Below are 18315 nucleotides of genomic sequence, written 5' to 3'. Positions count from 1 at the left end.
AACATTATTCTGAGAAGGAGTCCTTAAGATTCACCAGACTGCCAAAGGGATCCATGACACAAAAATTTAAGAACCAAACCCCTCAATATCATCTGCATTTTCCTGTTTCTGGACCTTTGCAAATCCACGGAAAGCCTATTTTGATGGCCTCCAGGACATCCTGGGTTGTTGAAGACTCAATGAGTAGCGTGAAAGCCCTGTCAGATCCTATCAAGCTGGAAAGATGTTAACAGCCTGTATCCAAGAATAGACCATGTCCATTTTCTGTGGACCAGTCTAGTTAAGCTTGAAGAAATCAGCCACAGCCACATAAAAATTTTAACCATAGCAGTTCTCAAAAACTATCTATTAAGTCAAGTAAAGGTTTCATTCATTGTCATGGAAGGAGTATCCTTACCAAGGTAATCACAAATATTTGAGGTATTGAACTATTGACCAAATAGATTTGCTCATATTATTTCAAAGGAATGCCCTTCAGTCTTCTCCCCATTCCTCCCTTCTATCTATTGAAATTCTGTTTTTTTCTTCAGAGCCCAACTTACATACTACTTCTTCCATGAAGCCTTTCTCTATCCTCCTAGTTAATAATGATCTTTCCCCACTGACCTCAGGTATCATTTTTATGCCTCGCTCATGTACTCAATGTGTATTTATTTTATAAACACATGCTGTGTCTTATTTTATATCATAATTATGTTTAAAAATGTCATGTCTCCTTATTAGAATATAAGCTCCATGAGGGCAGAGGGACTATGTATTATTCATCCTTATATTCATTGCCCTGTCACACTGCTCTGCCCCTGATAAGTATGGACTAAAATCTTATATATGGAGTGTTCCAAAAGCTATTAAAGCTTAAAAAGACACTAAGATTTAAGGGTACCCTCTATTAAGTTGAATGGAAGACCCCACAAAACATGAAATTCATTTTTACATGTGTATTAATTCGTAAATATGAAATATACATTAAATGGTATTGTTGACATTGCATTGATAGAAAATCACATGACCTTCATGCCACCAGTTATGAGGCTGTGACATTTACTCACTAACCACTCTGTGCCAAATATTTTTCTAAATACCAAAATGGGATGGCTTCAAAGAAAAGATGTGGCACTTGCCCTCTGGAAGCTTGCAATCAGACATTTGAGGAATTTGTTCTAGCAATTTTGCATAGGATGGAATGGAGGGGGGAAAAAACAGAAGGCAGGAAAACCAGCTATGGGTTATTTCAGTTACCTAGGTGTTAGGTACTAAATACCTGGCCTGAAATTTTAGCTATAGAAATAGAAAAGAGGTGTCCAGAGTTTTCACATTTAGCAAAACTTTAGTTCATACCAAAGTGATTTTTCATGCCAACACACACAAACTCCATTTGCATTGGTGGTCCAGTGTCATTCATAGCAACAAAGGGTGTGTGTGTGTGTGTGTGTGTGTGTGTGTGTGTGTGTGTGTGTGTGTATTTTTCAGAGGGATTGTGTCAGTGTGTCAGTGAGGGGATCCTAATAGAGTAAGATAGTAATACTAATAATAGCATTATTATAGCACTTTAAGATTTACAGAACTCTTTACCTCTCTCATTGTATCCTTACAACTACTTTGTCAGTCAGGTGTTTCTCATTATCCCCATTTTATAGATGAGGAAACTGAGACAGAGAGGTTAAGTGAGTTGCCCAGGGCCACACAGCTAGTCAGCATCTGAAGCAAGATTTGAACTCACATCTTCTTGACTCCAAGTTCAGCATTTTTAACTAATGTGGCACCCACTTGGGATAGGGATAAAAAGGATTAAAAGGAATTAAAAGGGAAATGAGTATAGAGAAAAGGAAAAAGAAAACAGCTCAAAATAAGAAAGCAAAAGGAAGATGACACGAAGTCATAGAGATAGTGGGAGAAGAGGAAGATTTAAAAAAAAAACTAGCATGAAGAGAAGCAGAGGAAAGAGAGTGGAATGTAGAGAAACTTTGTTTCCTGGGCATGGCATTCATGAAGGATGAACACTATCAGAGTCCTAAATCAGTTGCTCTATGATGAATCCAGTCAAATCAAAGTAGACAGGAAAAAAAAGCATTCTCAATTTAAGATATTTTGTACTAGGATTAATTGCTAGGGAATAATAATGAAATAGCAACATTTTCCTCTTAGAGTAGAATTGACATGTAGTTTCTAAGCTAGAGAGGCAGAACTGGGAACAGTGGTGGACCTTGCAAACAGCTGCTACCCAGAGCTCATCTGCCATTTACGTTCAGTGTGCAAAGAATGGAGGTCCTAACACTCTTGTCAGCCACTTTCATAAAAACCAGCAAAAACATCATCAACAGTGTCATCTTCTAATACAACAATTATGAATGGATCAACCGATTAACTAAATTGATTGTGATACTGTGAACTGAGCCTTTGTATTTTCCTGGTAAACACACCTTTTTGAATGAATGTGAGCCTGGATCCTCTGACACAATACAGGCAGTGAGTAATGTAGGCCTGATTCCCTTACTTCAGTTGCTATCTCATATAGGAAGTAAGATCTTTGGCTTCTCCCTAGTGTGACCAATCCTGCCAGGATCCATGGAAGCTTGTGAAATTATTCATACTAATAACAAAGCATTCATAAATGTTTCATGCAAAAAGTGCTCTGAATTAACATAAAAGATATCTTAGAAAGAATTCAACAAACATTCACTAATTGCCGTTTACTATTACTGTTTGTAACTATGAAAGAAGATGGGAATATTGAAACAAAAACAAAATAATCTCTGCCCTCAAGTGGCTTATGTTGTATGAAGAGGTGAAGAAGGGAAAGAATACAACATATACACACATAAATAAAACCAAGGCTGTTATGTTACGGGGAAAGGGACAACTGTGAGGTAATAGAGGGCTCACAGGGCAGCTAGATGGTACAGTGGATAGAGTACTGGCCCTGAAGTCAGGAGGACCTGAGTTCAAATCTGGCCTCAGACCAAACACTTGATACTTACTAGATGTGTGACCCTGGGCAAGTCACTTAACTCCAATTGCCTAAAAATAAAAACAAAAAAAATCAAAAAATTTTAAAAAATCAAAAAAAATTAAAAATAGAGTCCCAGAATGACTTTGGACAGCTAGGTGGTACAGAGATAGAGCACCAAGCTTGCAGTCAGGAAGATTCATCTTCCTGAGTTCAAATCCAGCCTCAGACTCTTACTAGCAATATGACCCTGGGCAAGTCACTTAACCCTGTTCAGTTTCCTCATCTATAAAATGAGCTGGAGAAGGAAATGGCAAAACACTCCAGTGTCTTTGCATGGAAAACCCTGAAATGGAGTTACGAAAAGTGAGACAGGACTGAAAGGACTGAACAAGAACAACAGCAAAATGACTTCACCTAGAAGAAGTTAGGGATTCTGAGATGCAGAGGTAAGGAGGGAGTGCATTTCAGGGATGGGGGATATCCCATGTAAAAGTATGAAAGCCAGAGGTTCAGCGTCAACTCCACAAGCAGCTTAGTATTGCAGTGTGCATGATTGTGGAGTCGGAAAGACTTGAATTCAAATTGTAGTTCAGACGTTTCCTACCTGTGTAACCTGGGCAAGTATCTCTTAAAATCTCTAGCACCTACTCATAGGGTTGTTCTGAAGATCAAATGAATGTGTATATGTATGTATGACTTCACAAACCTTAAAACACTATATAAATGCTAGCTATTGTTATTTTTATTGCTATTATTATTTCCAGGGAACAACTAGTGGGCCAGTTTGGTTGTAATCTGAGAGGCGAATCAAGCCAGAAAGATAGGCATGAGTCAAATTATAATAATAATATCTAACATTCTATGTAGTGTTTACTGTGTGCCAGGCAGTGTGCTGAGTGCTTTACAATTCTTATCTCATCTGATCTTCACAGAATCCCTGAGAAGTGGATGCTGTAATTATCCCCCTTTTACAAATGAGGGAAATGGGACAAACAGAGGTTAGTTGACTTGCCTAGGATAACAGTTACTAAGTGTCTGAGGTCGAATTTGAGTTCAGGTCTTCCTGACTCCAGGCCCAGGGCTCTCTATCCACTGTACTACCTAGCTATGAAGGGTTTTAAGTGGCAAACTGAGAAGTTTGTACTTTATTCTGGATGTGGTACAGAGACTAAAGATTCTTACGCAGTGGCAGACTTTGTTTTAAGAATGTTAATTTGGCAGCTGTGTAGATGGTGGATGGGAGATGGGAGAGACTGAGATCAGGGAGATTATGCTGCTTGAATTAGGAGAATGAGACAGATTTGAAAGTTGTTGATATAGAATTAAGATTTGGCAACTTAGTGAATATGTGGGGTGAGTGCGAGTTAACTTGAGGAAGACACTAAGCTTGCAAATTTGGGTGTCTGGAAAGATGGAGAGCTTGAAAAAATAGGAAAGTTGGGAAGACAGTTTGAAAGGAAACAGTGTTTTGGACATGGTGAATTTGAGAATTGTCAGTTGGAAATTCAGGACTAGATGTCAGGAGAGACATCAGGGCTGGATATATGCATCTAAGAGTCATCTACATAGAGATGGTAATTGGACCCAAGGAAGTGTGTGTGTTTGTGTGTGCATGTTTGTGTGTGTGTGTGTGTGTGTGTGTGTGTGACAGAGACACAGACAGAAAGAGAGACAGAGAGGAGGGAAGAAAAGGAGGAAGAAGATAGAGGCAGAAAAAGACCCATCTTTACAAGTTATTTTACATCATCTCTAATATGAATTTGTCTTCTTAGTTACTTGTCTCCTAAAAGGTAAGTACAGGGGGAAAAATCACTTAGGGCTCCTGATTTAAAATCCTGTTCATCTACTTTTGGTATTAAGATATCTTTTTTCATACTTTTTTCATAGTAAACATATCCTTTAAAAATAGATCCCTGGTGATTCAAAATTAATGTGCCATCAGATTTTTTAATGTTATTTTATAATCATTACCAATATTATTTAGTTGTGTCTTATAACTCATTTTTATTAGTTTGAACAGTAGAAATAAGGGAAGCAAGTCTTAAATGTCAGACAAATACAGTTAGAATAGAAAACACTTTTTATTGTTAAATTTCAAAGATGGACTGAAATAAATTACTTTTTTAGGTAAAATGTTATTAAAACTCTCACTAATAATTATCTTTGTATGTTTAAGGGTACTTTTAACCCAAATATGTGGACAAGGACAGCATACAAGAGTGACTAAAATGAGTTTCCCTAATCTCAAATATTTTGCTATTTTGTCTCCTAGCGTGTATATGCATATGAATACAAAGCATGATATTCCTTTTGAAGGTGAAACCATTATTTAAAAATAATGAACAGATTATTGTTTTTTATTCTAAGAAGTACATCTTTTTATTATTTTTTTCTAACTGATCCATACACTTAAAGTTGGGAATGTGATTTTTAAAGTATCAGAATATGAAGGTCAACATAGATGATAAGAATTCATATATTCAGACAAAGCAACCAATGTATCGCAGATATTGTAAGAATGATATAATTGGATTTGTGATAACTGGAAGGATAAAGATTAAATGAGTTAAGCAGACACGCTTTCTGATGTGGCCAAAGCTATGGAAGGTGCACTGCATAAGAAGCATATGGAAAGGGCTTCTTTGAGAGCATGCGGACACAGCACCATTCAAAAGGGGACATACGGAGAAGAATACTTTCCAGACAGCTGTCTCTGAGAAGACCAGTTGTCTCCAAAGCACATTGTATCATATTACAATTATCTTGAAGTCACAAAATGGCTCCCTTTATGTTGGAAGAAGGGGAAGGGAAGAGAAGGGAATAAGCATTTTAGCGTCTACTATGTGCCAGGCACTTCCTTTCTTATCCCAGATGCATTAATGTTGTCTATGCAGAAGCTTTTCAGTTACAAGTTCTCTCTTCTGCTGTAGACACGGTGTTATGTTCCTTCATTTACTTTATTTTAGCCTTTTATCAGTGTATCCTTGTTTTCCCTGGCTTTCTTACCCTCACCCTTGATCCCCTCTCCTTTGATATTTCCCCTTCATCTCCTCCCCTTCAGTCCTGTTCATTAGCTTTAAAATTCCATGTTTGAGCCCCTTTCCAAAAAGCATTTCTCTCACTTTCCTCATTATCCATTTTCTCTTTCTGTTTATTCTATATGACCCCTATAATTTATTGGTCACTCTCTTTTCTCTCTATTCTTCATGCAACCAAAGCTTCCAAGGCATCTGTTCTAGGGTAACTTGGTCTTGATCTTGGGAACTAAGTTGTCCCTCTAGGCATTTTTTAGCACTTCCTTGTAGGACTTGCCCCTTCAATTTCCCTTTTGCAGGGTGCTTCCCTTGCAGAATAAGGCCAATTATTGCAGGTGATGGAGGACATTGCCCTGAGGTAGGGCCCTCCCCCACTGAGATCATCCTTCATTATGCAGCTCACCACCAATCTATACCCTCTCTTGTTGACCTTTTTTTTTTTCCTACGTTTGCCTAGAAATTTCCTCCCTGTGTCATTTCTCCCATTCCTCCAGGTGACATTTGTCCCCAGGGGGTTTATTTCCCACCTCCCAAGACCGGTAGAATTTTTAAGCACCAAATCTCCCAGGTTTAATCCTACACCTCCCTTCACTGACCATTTCTCATTATCCATAGGAACATTCATCAGTGAAACCCTCTCTCATTTCCAAAATGAGGCCTCTTTCCTTTCCTCGCCTCACCCCCATGCTCCAATCCACTCTGCTGTAGGCTCTAATCTTTCTGAGACCTCAGAAGTCACCTTCCCCTCATTGCTGGATTTGATCTTGGCGTATCATTCACTCGTCTCTATCCCACTGCTCCCCACCCCTTTACATACACTCCCATGTAATGTAGTCCCCCAAAAGAAGCAGTCACCTTCAGTCGACGTGTCTCCGAGTTCTGTCTGTAATGCCCTTTGTCTGCCTCTTCCTCTTGTAACCTCTACCTTCGCTCTGTCTCGTTTTGTACATTTAGAAAGATGTCTCTTACCGGATTTCTCTGATGTCACTCTGTTGCTATCACTTGCCTGCTACATTTATTCACTCCTCCTGCATTTCTGTTTAGGGTGTTTGAGAGCATATAATCTCTTCAGTTCTTTGTTCTTTCTAACAATGTTTCAAACTCTTCTTTATTATTCAGTATCCATCTTATGTCCTATATGGTTAGGGTAGGATTTGCAGGATAGGTCACTCTGGGCTACATCCTGAGCTCTATTGCTCTTCAAAACTCATCATTCCCTCCTCTTTTGTCTAGTGGATGAGAATAGTTTTATTTTATTAGAATGTCTTTTCTTTTGTATTTGAAAGTATTTCTCCTAATGTCTTGCAAAACTTGTTTCTGAATAGAATTGCTAAATTTAACCACCACATGTCTTGGAGTTTGCAGTTGGGTACTTTTGGAGGCAATCTGCGAATTCTTTCAATTATAATTTCATTTTCTTTGTTTAGAAGTTCTGGGCAGTTCTTTTCTATTAGTTCCTTCATTGTGGAGCTAAGGTTTTGTTTTTGTACATCCCATGTTCAAGTTCAGTATGGTTTTTTTTAATGTTTTGTGTTGTTTTGTTTTTGGTTTTTTTATTTTTTTTGCTTTTTGGTGAGGCAAATGGGGTTAAGTGACTTGCCCAGGGTCACTCAGCTAGTAAGTGTCAAGTGTCTGAAGCCAGATTTGAACTCAGGTCCTCCTGACTCCAAGGCTAGAGCTCTATCCACTGGGCTACCTAGCTGCCCCTCAAGTACAGTATGTTTTGTTTGCATAGTGATAATTTTTTTTTCTTTTAACATTACAGTTTTTTACTTCTCTTCTTTTAGGTTATCCTTCATTTCTGTGTGTTTGTATTCCTAATTTATTGCTCTCTCTTTTGTTTCTTTGGTGAGGCTTGCCATTGAAAATTCAAATTTTTCTATTCTGTTCGTTATTTTTGACGTGCAAGACATAAATTCTGTTCTTATAATTCCCATTTGTCCTTTAAACCACTCAGGAGCAGTGTGCTGTTGTCCCATGTTCTCCTCTAACTCCACAGGCTCCTCTGTCTCGTCAAGTATTTCCTTCATTTTGTAGTGTTTATTCATAGATACCTGAACTAGTTTACTAGATCTGGAGGCCTTATTTCTTTCCATTATTATTGTTTTTTCCTGTTGATTTATCTGTTTATGTTCAAGGTCTTTGAGTTTTCTTCTTTGTGGAATCTTTGGGACTTTCATTCTTTTTGGCTACTTATTTTCCTTATCACCCACTTCCTGACTCCCTTCTGACTGTGGTTTCCTTGGAGGCTGGATCTCAAAGTGTCTCAGCCTTCTCCCATGTTGGGCAATTCATGGTCCCCCAGCCTGACTTTTGGGTGGTTGGAACTGGACGCAGCTGGATTCTGTGCTCTTCCTTCAGACTTCGAGGAGTCGCTCAAATGCAGAGTGTCCTGTCCTGGTGCCCTGTCCCTCTCCCTCTGTTTCTCAGTTCTCTGACCCAGCCCTGGCAGTTCAGACCTTTACAACCTTGGCGTTTTCAGGTTTCAACTCCTAGAAGGCTTTTGTTCCTGAAAAGTTGTCGCCAAACTGACTGTCAAGACCCAAGCAAAGTTCCACAGCCTAAAACCAGGGATCTCCAGAGCAACATAAAGAGAGAGTAAGGACCAGGGTACAGAGTGGCTTTTGATATAAGGCTTTGTCCTGTCCTTGGGTCTGCTAATGCAGCTTTGCTGTTGGTAGTAAGGGAAGCAGGAGAAGGGGACTGAGTCGAGGGGAAATGAATGTCAGTTCTCAGATTTGGGGCTTTTTTTTAAACTTTCTTTTGTATTCTGGGTGTCCTAGATCATGGAGACAGCTGAATTTACTTTATCTTTGGTACAGAGTTTCTGTTTTGGAGAGGTTTGAGAGGTTGTAGGGAACAGAGAAAATGCCAGTCCACCCTCTTGTTGTTCGACTTTAATTTTTTTAAATAGCTTTTGACCAGATGTTTGAAAACATATCTTAGATTTTATTTTTCTATTTTTTTCAGGCATACAAATGGTATGAACTTGGACACAAGAGAGGTCATTTTGCATCTGTTTGGCAGCGTTCACTTTACAATGTAAATGGACTTAAAGCCCAGCCTTGGTGGACTGCAAAAGAAACTGGTTATACTGAGTTAGTGAAGGTGAGTGCCATTGTCCACTTAACCCCAGATTATCTGTGATCTCAAGAAAGGAATACTGTCAGCTATGTAACATGAGACTGGAAGAGGCAATGAAATTAGGACAAATCACCAACAGATACAAAATTCAGCTGTTTAAAGATGCCTCCATTGTGAACCGTATCACACTGACTGTCACTTTCTCCCTCTTTAAAAAAAAAATACATATGCACATGTGAACATACAACATTCCTGAAGAATCCATGTTTACAATTAATTGGAGGAGAGCATGTGCAAGACAGACATGCCCGTGGCATTTTGGAACCGGAAGGGAAGTGCTTTCAATGGAGTATGTCTTGCAAGACTGTGTGCCAGGTGCTGGTGATACAAACAACAATGAAACAATCTCTACTCAGAAGGAGCTTGCGTTCTAATAGGGGAAACGACAAGTACATATCAAGATAAGTGTAAAGAGAATAAATAAAGCTAAACACCAAATAGTTCAATGCAAGGAAGTTTGAGAGGGCAGTCATTAGCAGCTGCGGGGATTAGGAAAAGCTTCATGTAGAAAGTGGTGCTTAATCTGAGTCTTGAAGAAGAAGGAGGAGGATTCCATGGGTGGTCTTTGCTTATTGGCTGAGTACCTAGTAATGCTTTAGTCCTTGGAGGTTGCTTGCTTTGTTCTCAGTGATTTTCTTTTTCTTTAGTCACTTTTATCTGCCCCTTGGATAATAACACATGTATATGCATACATACAGACTCTTCTACCGAGGTTACTTACTATTTTCTGTCAGATTAAAGCTAAAGTTCACAGCCTCCACATCATTCAAGACTACTTTTTCCTAGGGCAGCTAGGTGGCACAGTGGATAGAGCACCATGCCCTGGAGTCAGAAGGACCTGAGGTCAAATCCGGCCTCAGACCAAACACTTGAAACTTAACTAGTTGTGTGACCCTGGGCAAGTCACTTTACTCTGTTTGCCTCAGTTTCCTCATCTTTAAAATGAGCTGGAGAAGGAAATGGTAAATTCCTGTGGTATCTTTGCCAAGAAAACCCCAAAAGGGATCCTGAAGAGTCAGATATGAATGAAAAATGACTAAACAACAACAAGGGGAAATTAGCTAGAAAAATAGCCAAAGTGATTTCTCCTTGTTAACTAAAATGGGCACATTATTCTCTTCCATTGAAGCTTGCTGTTTAAGGGATTCTTTTATGAACAACTTAAACTTTAAAAAAAAAATAGCAAATCACTAATGTTAGTCACTTAAAGCCCACATTTCCTGTTAAGCTTACTTGATTATGGGAGCTTTACTGGTTAGGGCAAAGAAATCCTTCTCCTCAGCCTTGCCAATCAAGTGTCCATTTCCAAATCCCATTTCCTCAGGGTTTCCCAAAATGGTACTCAAGTTCAGCTTATGTGAGCCCCTGCCTGGTGTATCCTGTATTAACAGCAGGAAAAAAAAGGAGTATAAATTAATAAGAGTGACCACACCAATACCAAATTCCCTAACGTTAAATTTGCTTTTGAAACTCAGTGCCGAGTAATTTGCTAAACTAGCTATATATGTAAAGGTTGTATTTTTAAAATTGACTTGTGACTTTTAAAACTACATATATGTATATATATATGCATCATGTATATATGTGTATATGAAAAATATATATGTGTATTTGTGCATATGTGTATTACATATATATTTTAGTTATGTACATAACTAAGTATACACATATGGGCTTTTAAAATTGATCACTGACCTAGAATCACCATAATAAGAGACAGTTTGCTGTCAGAAAAAATCCAGGTGTTCATTAACCATTTATTTGGCAGTCAATGTTATATTAAGATACCAAACTAAGACAAACCATTTATAACAATTATCTTGACGTTGGCACTTGAGTGACTGCTGATCAGTCCCAGGGATGTGTTTTGTGAGGAAGCAAAAAGAAAGTAATGTTCCTTAGGGCATGGAAATAAGTTAAATATGTGATTCAGGACAAAGAACACTGATGCTGGCATCAGAAGACCTGAATTCAAACCCTGCCTCTAATACTTACTACCTGTGTGATCTTGGACAAACTATCCAGCCTACCTTGGACTCAGTTTCCTCATCCGTTCAGTGACAGATTGGACTAAAGACCCCTTTAGGCTCCTGTCAAGTTATGCATCTGTGGTCCTATGAATCCAACGTTATCTGGGGGCTTTTTTTTTCCTTACTCAATAATCATAATTTCTGCTCATTTTGGTAGCTCTTTGCATAGGGTTAACCATCAGTGCAACTGGACACAATAATTTGGAGGAGAATTTCCAAGTTTTCTCTCTTAGCTTCATTCTCATTAAAACTGTAAGGAATGCATCAAAGCGCCAAGTGCCTTGAGGATACTTAGCATAGAAATTGAAACTAAAATGGATTAAGGTTTTTGCAGTGAAAGAATCTCTCTTCCAGCCAGAGAAAAGCCCCCATACCCTAAGAGTTCTGTTTTTCCCTATTTAAAAAGATTGTTCATTCATCCGCACAATGCTGCTGCTAATTTCGATGTAAAATGCACACTTCAGAAACCATTAGAGTAACACCAAAACCACTGCATTAGCCAGTAGAAACAGAAAGCTGGCTAAAAATTCTCCTTTTGTATTTGCTCATCCTGACTCTCTATAATCATCATGTAAAAAATGATGGGGAGAAAAAAGCTCTTGAAGCTTTATTTGGATTTCTCAAGGCATGTGCTCTGATGCAAGCAAACAGCATCACAGATAATTTTGTTCTTTTCTCACATTGAAGTTTTATTGCTTTTGGAATGGATCCCAGGATTACTTTGCCAATTGTTACACAGTGAGGAAAAATGATTGATTAAAATAGCACTTGCACTGTCATTTTTCTTCCAGAACATGGTTTTTATTAATTGAGAAATTAATTGTATATGAGTACTTTCACCTGGAAAGAAGACCCTGCTAACCCAGCCCATTCAGCAATGCATTAGTAGTTTTGAACTTAGTTCCCAAGCAGCCAATTGTCTGAGTGATTTTTTTTGTTCTTAAACTAAAATGATTACAAGAACAAAAAAAGTGAGATTTTGTGGTAGAATTTAATTATAACGTAAGTTTAGCAGCTTAATGTAAAATAAATGCCCACCAAATCAAGAATAGAGTAAGTGGAGTTTCTTATGATTCAAATAACATCTAAATCCAGCTTTTTTTGGTTTGTTTGTTTTTTAGGCAATTGGGGTTAAGTGACTTGCCCAAGGTCACACAGCTAGTAAGTGTCAAGTGTTTGGTCTGAGCCTGGATTGAACTCAGGTCCTCCTGACTTCAGGGCCGGTGCTCTATCCACTGTGCCACCCAGCTGCCCCTTAAATCCAGCTTTTTTAAGTCAAGTTTTGAACTCTGATACACTGGAGAAAGAATCCTTACTAAGGATGAAAGCAAAATAATGTTAAGTCATTAAGTGATCTAGTGATGGACTAGTTTATTGTTCTTATTCTCAGTATACGTATAACATGCATCTGCATTCTGTTGTAAGAATAAGAGTAGCGAATACTTACATGGAATCACAATGCTACCGAGAGTACATGAATGTCAAATTCTTCATCTCTGAACATAATTGCAAACATTTTTAAAACGTTCTATAAAAAAAAGTGTGCTATTTCTATTTTAATAGATTCTATAAACGGTCACTAGTAGCTCTGTCCGCAAGAATGACCTCCCACATGGACCAGTTCTATAATTCCTTCTTTTTTGTTCTTTTCACTGTGCCCATTGGAAGTTCTTGTGTGTTATCCACAAGCTTTCTTTTATTCAGATCTTTTTTTATATTTTAGAATTAATTGAAATCTGACTTTTGCCTAAGATGTTGATACTACCTCCTTTACCACTGACTGTAGTGCTAGTTATTCCTTAGTTCACTGGGCCAGGAGGAGAAACTAGCACATTCTTTGTTTTCTACTGATATCTGAAGACTTATATTAAAATCATCAATATTCTCCCATTTACCTAGATTCAAAATTGTGAGAGTCATCCTTGACTCTTCCCTCTCCTGTTACCAATCGTCACCAAAATTATAGTTTGGATCATTAAAGGAATGCTTTGTGAAAGGGGAGATTGTGATGAATATAGGGCAGCATGGGAGAACAAGTCATACCAAAGAAATCCTCATTTTCTTTTTTTGTCAGTTAGGTATTAGCTGATAAGGGACCTGACCTAAGGATAGTATATATGGATTTTTCTTTCATGTGGACAGTATAGTAGTGACACAATTGTGTGCTTTCAAAATAGGTTGACCAACTGGATCCAGAGAGTGTTAATTATTAGCTCAGTATCCATGAAGAGTCCTAAAGGGGTGATACAGGATTTGACCTTGCTCCTCTTCTGTTCAATTTCTTTATATTTGTGACTTGCATGATGGCACAAGTAGCATTCTTATCAAATCAATTGCACAGGTCTGAGAAGGGTAGCTAATAGATTACATCAACAATAATAATAGCTTACATTTCTGTACTAAGTTAAGGTTGACAAAGCCTTTTAACATATAGTATTTCATTTGATATTCACAACAGCTCTGAGAAGTATGTGCTCTGATTATTTCCATTTTACAGATGAGGAAACTGAATTTGAGGTTCAGTCTGAAGGTAAGTGACCTGCTCAGGGTCACACAGCTAGTAAGTGTCTAAGAAGGAATTGGAATTCAAGTCTTCCTGACTACCAAGTCTATCCTAAAATATCTCAGCAGTCTCAAATAGCGAGCTGAAAAGTAAGGTGATTTATATATAGCTTCAATATGATTTTGATAATGGATTCAGTATGATTCAATATGGCCTCAGTTCAAGGAATAAGCCATAGAGTTCCAGACTTACATCAATAGCTTCCAACCTTTATTTGGTAATGCCCACATCCCTTTATCTGACTTTTCATCAAATAATCTACAGAGAGATTTTTCTTAGCTTTTATTTGATTCACATAAAATGAAGAATTTATTACAGTGTATAAACTAATCTTAAATATGTAATAAAATAATAGCCTATGCCAGTATGTATTTATCAATAACCCTTTTACAATTTTCATATTTGTAACTTACAAAATAACTAAATTAATGTTTTTGGTACAAAAATTCTCAAAATATGGTATCATTGATGGTTTTGCTACATGTAATTCTTTCTGACACATAAATCGAGATTGGAATTCTATTTTGAAAACAACTACAGCAGAAAATCTCATTTCACACAAATAAGATGTTATAAATAATAGCATAATGTATATCACTTTGTTTAATAAACCAGAGAACTCTTTATTTAACCATAGCCAAATCATAGAAAGACCTTCCAGGTTCAAGTATGTATTTCAGTATACTGTAATAAGAGGAGTCTATTAGTTGGAGTCAGATCAAATGAATCATTTGTTCCTGGCAAATGGGTTCCTTATCCATTCAGATTTAGAAATATCTAGATCTTTAAAACAAGATGAGAATTGCTTCTGTAGATTGGTCAAGGGATTAAGAAGCAGGCATTTGTTTTCTTTTATTTCATTTGCAGAGAAGACATTTTTAAAAATCACGAAACATATGAAATATTGTTTTTTAAATTTGCTGTCAAAGTCTCTTATTTTTCATAAATTCATTCATTTACTATCTTGCTGGGTCCAAGTTTGAATTTTAGGACCTTGCCATGATTTATTTAGAGAACTCAGCTTTTCAAAATATCCACCAAATTTGCAAGTTTCTAAAAGGATTTTTAAGTGAATTTGCTTCATCTTTATTATCATTAAAATATCCTTTTTTTTCTGTTAGCTTAATCACCCTCCTAAATACTTTAACACAAAAAAGCCAGCATGTTTCAAAATAATTTATATTCTGCCCTCAAATATACTCTTGCCGAAAATCTAGCTAGCTATTCTTGTAAGAACTTAAAAAAACTGTAGGTAACTGTTTCGTCATATTTCTTGGTACAAATGATTGTCTGTGAAGCATGCAATGTGTCTAAATTATACAAGGGATCACATTTTAAAATAGTGTTTGTAGACCTGTGTTTTACAGAATATTCTATTCATAGCCAAAAGTCCTATAACCTTTGCTGTTTAAGTGTGCAAGGACCATGGTTATGGTGCAGAGGGAGATAAAATGCAACAAATGAGGGTAAGGTCCTGAATGGGAGTGATGAGACCCACTGATTTCTCGTTTCTAATTTCCCATAGTACAAGTTTTAGGTGAAATGAATTGCAACTGAGTATGCAGATAAGACTGATTCCTTTTCTTTATGAAACACAATTAGTTCATGGGATTCACTTGTCAATTTGCAGAAGCAAACCACCTAGGACTAGATATTTCTGCATTTGAAAGCAGTATCTCAAACTCTATGGGCCACAGTTTTAACATGCTAATTTAATTCACATCCCTGCTCACAAATCTTTATCCTCAAAAAGCCTACATGCCCCTGGGAGGATATAACATGTTGTGAGATAAGTATATAAATGATTGAGAAGAAAAGATAGCGAGTACTAACGACTAATATGTACAATCTAAGTAAGGTCTTTACAAGTAGAGGTTGTTTCATTCTTTATTTTTGTATCCCAAGTCCCTTATGTAATGCCTGACACATAGTAGGTGCTTAATAAAATTTGTTGTTTGTTGATTGAACTGACAGGATTGCGAAAGGCTTCCCACCAAAGAGGACGAATAATCTAAACTTTGAAATAAAATAGGGAATCTAAGAGACAGAGGTAAGGGACAGTGAATTTTAGGCATTAGGAATAGTTTACAAAAGTATGGAGGCAGGAGAGGAAGAGCCAAGTTCAGAGAGTAGCAACTTGGCCAGTCTGATTGGAATGTAGAATGTGCAAAGGGAAGTAATGTTCAATGATTTAGAAAAGGTAAATTTGAGCAGATTGTGAAGACCTTTAAATATCAAGCAGAAGAATTTGTGTTTTCTTCTAAAGACATTAGGCAGCCATTGAGGTTTCCACCATCCTATAGTTGTCCTCCCTTTCACAGCCACAAGCTAGAATAAGATATGTTTGTTAACCTTCACTTTCTCACCTCTTACTTCTCAATCCTTTATTGTCTGTCTTCCAACTGCTTCACTAAACTGAAACTGCTCTCTCCAATGTTAAAAATAATATATCAATTGCCAAATCGGATGACCTTGCCTCAGCCTTCCTCTGTTTCAACCTCACTGCAGCATTTAATACTGTCAGATACCACTGCCTTCCAGACCCTCTTTCATCAATTTTTTTCCTTTTTTTCCTTGATATCTTTCCTTGATACTGTTCTCTTCTTCTAACTTTTTTGTTTCTCCTTTTCAATCTCTTTTGCTAGCTCATGTGTGTGTACATATATATGTGTATATTATATATAGATAGATAGATATAGATATACATTTTAAAGGGTAGTAACAAAACTTTTATTTGTATGTCTTTTGGTTCTTTTTAGCTTTCTATCCATTTTTTAAAAAGAATGTTTGGCTGATACCCTTTCTTTTTCATATCTATCACTTCCCACTAACCTATCCCTTCTAACCTCTCTCCCAGAGTTGAAGACTTACTTACTTTATAACATATACATATAGTCAAGAAAAACAAATGAAAGGCCACCTCTAAGAATACAAATCTCATTCTTTATCTTGAATCCAGTACTTCCTTGTTAGCAAGTGGGAGCCATGTTTCATTCTCAATCCATACTCTCTTTTGGTCTTTTGGTGATCTCATCAAATCCTATGTATTAAACTATTACTTCTATGCAAATGGCTCCCAATTCTACATATCTAGCCCCTATTCTCCTTAACTCCAGTTCCATATCACCAATTACTTATTAGATATCTAAGGGAGGGCACATAACATAGTGAAATGACCATTGACTCTGGAGTAAGAGGACATGAGTTCAAATCTCACCTTTGACATTCACTGTCTATGTGACCTTATGTAAGCCATATAATTTCCCCAAGTTTTTATTTCCTCATTTCTAGAATGAATGGGATTAGATTAAATAGCTTCTGAGGATCCTACTAACTTGAAATCTATAAACCAATGATATTCAGTTGTATTCTGTAGATAACTTGAATTCACATGTAAAAAATAGCTCATTATTCCCAAAGTCCCCTCCTCTTTATAACTTCCTGGTTTTGTTAATGACATCACTATACTTTGAGTCACCCTGATTCACAACCTCAGAGTTAATCCTTGACTCTTCATGCAGCCTTCCCTTTCAGTTTGTACCAGATGCAAAGTCTTGTACACTGTTTCTACGATGTATCTTTCATACATCCCTTTCTTTGGAATTACTCCCATAGCTACTCCCAGGGCCTGTTTCAAGGCCTCATCTTGCCTGATATGCTTCCTAATTATCATCAATCTACCACTCTGAATGCATAAATAGTCTTTTCTAGTGAGATAGAGCCATTGTGATTCCCCATTACCTCTAAAAGTTACCAGGAGAGATTATAGAGGGAGTGCAATAGCCTGACTGCTGACATGATATTTTACATATACATATATACTCATAGAAACACACATACACACACACACATTTACACACAAGATTTATACACACATATATTTGGCCCAAGGTCAAAATAGCAATTTATTTATTTCTTATATTTTTATAAAATGCTATAAAAATCCATAGCAGATACTTTGCATATAATTTTACAATTTTAGTATTTACCAAGTTTTATGGCAACTTTTTTTAGTATATTCTGATAAACAGTGAAATTGTAAGCAATTCATCTTCTAAGGTTTTAATGCCAAGATTGTTAGTCTGAGCTTACTGCAGAGTCTTGGTATGATAGGAGACAGGCAATCAATACCCTTAGCTAATGATATCAATACCAATAATACCAATTACTTATAACATTTTTTTTAGGCAATTGGGGTTAAGTGACTTGCCCGGGGTCACACAGCTAGTAAGTGTCAAGTATTTGGCCTGAGGCCAGATTTGAACTCTGGTGTTCCTGACTTCAGGGCTGGTGCTCTATCCAATGTGCCATCTAGCTGCCCCCGCTTATAATATTTTTAAAAGGTCTACTAATAGCCATCAAGAAAAAACAAAACAAATTTAGAGGATTGTTCTCTGAAAAGGATAGAGATTATAAAAATTGTTATGATTATGAAAAAAATAGTATGACTTTTGTTTCTATGTCCTTAACAATGGGTATCAGAGGAAACTGAAATTAATGAAACCAGATAACTATAGATTTCATTCAATATTTTATTATTGTTATTTTTTTAAAAGTTTAATATCATTATTCAAGTACTCAGTTGGACACATT

The 18315-nt window shown here is 37.0% G+C and overlaps 1 protein-coding gene across 1 annotated transcript in view; it reads left to right on the top strand.

The window, feature by feature from the left end:
* LOC114054008 (aspartyl/asparaginyl beta-hydroxylase-like) overlaps positions 1-18315 on the top strand; it is a 100608-nt gene that overhangs the window by 53975 nt on the left and 28318 nt on the right. The window contains exon 9 of the mRNA XM_027877098.1: positions 8956-9093. Coding sequence (XP_027732899.1) covers positions 8956-9093 — 138 coding nt within the window. The remainder of the gene's footprint in view (positions 1-8955; positions 9094-18315) is intronic.

The sequence above is a fragment of the Vombatus ursinus genome, unplaced genomic scaffold (assembly GCF_900497805.2).
Source record: "Vombatus ursinus unplaced genomic scaffold, bare-nosed wombat genome assembly UNPS02014812.1, whole genome shotgun sequence".
In the NCBI taxonomy this organism is placed as follows: domain Eukaryota; kingdom Metazoa; phylum Chordata; class Mammalia; order Diprotodontia; family Vombatidae; genus Vombatus; species Vombatus ursinus.
This window is presented reverse-complemented; position numbering and strand designations above follow the sequence as displayed.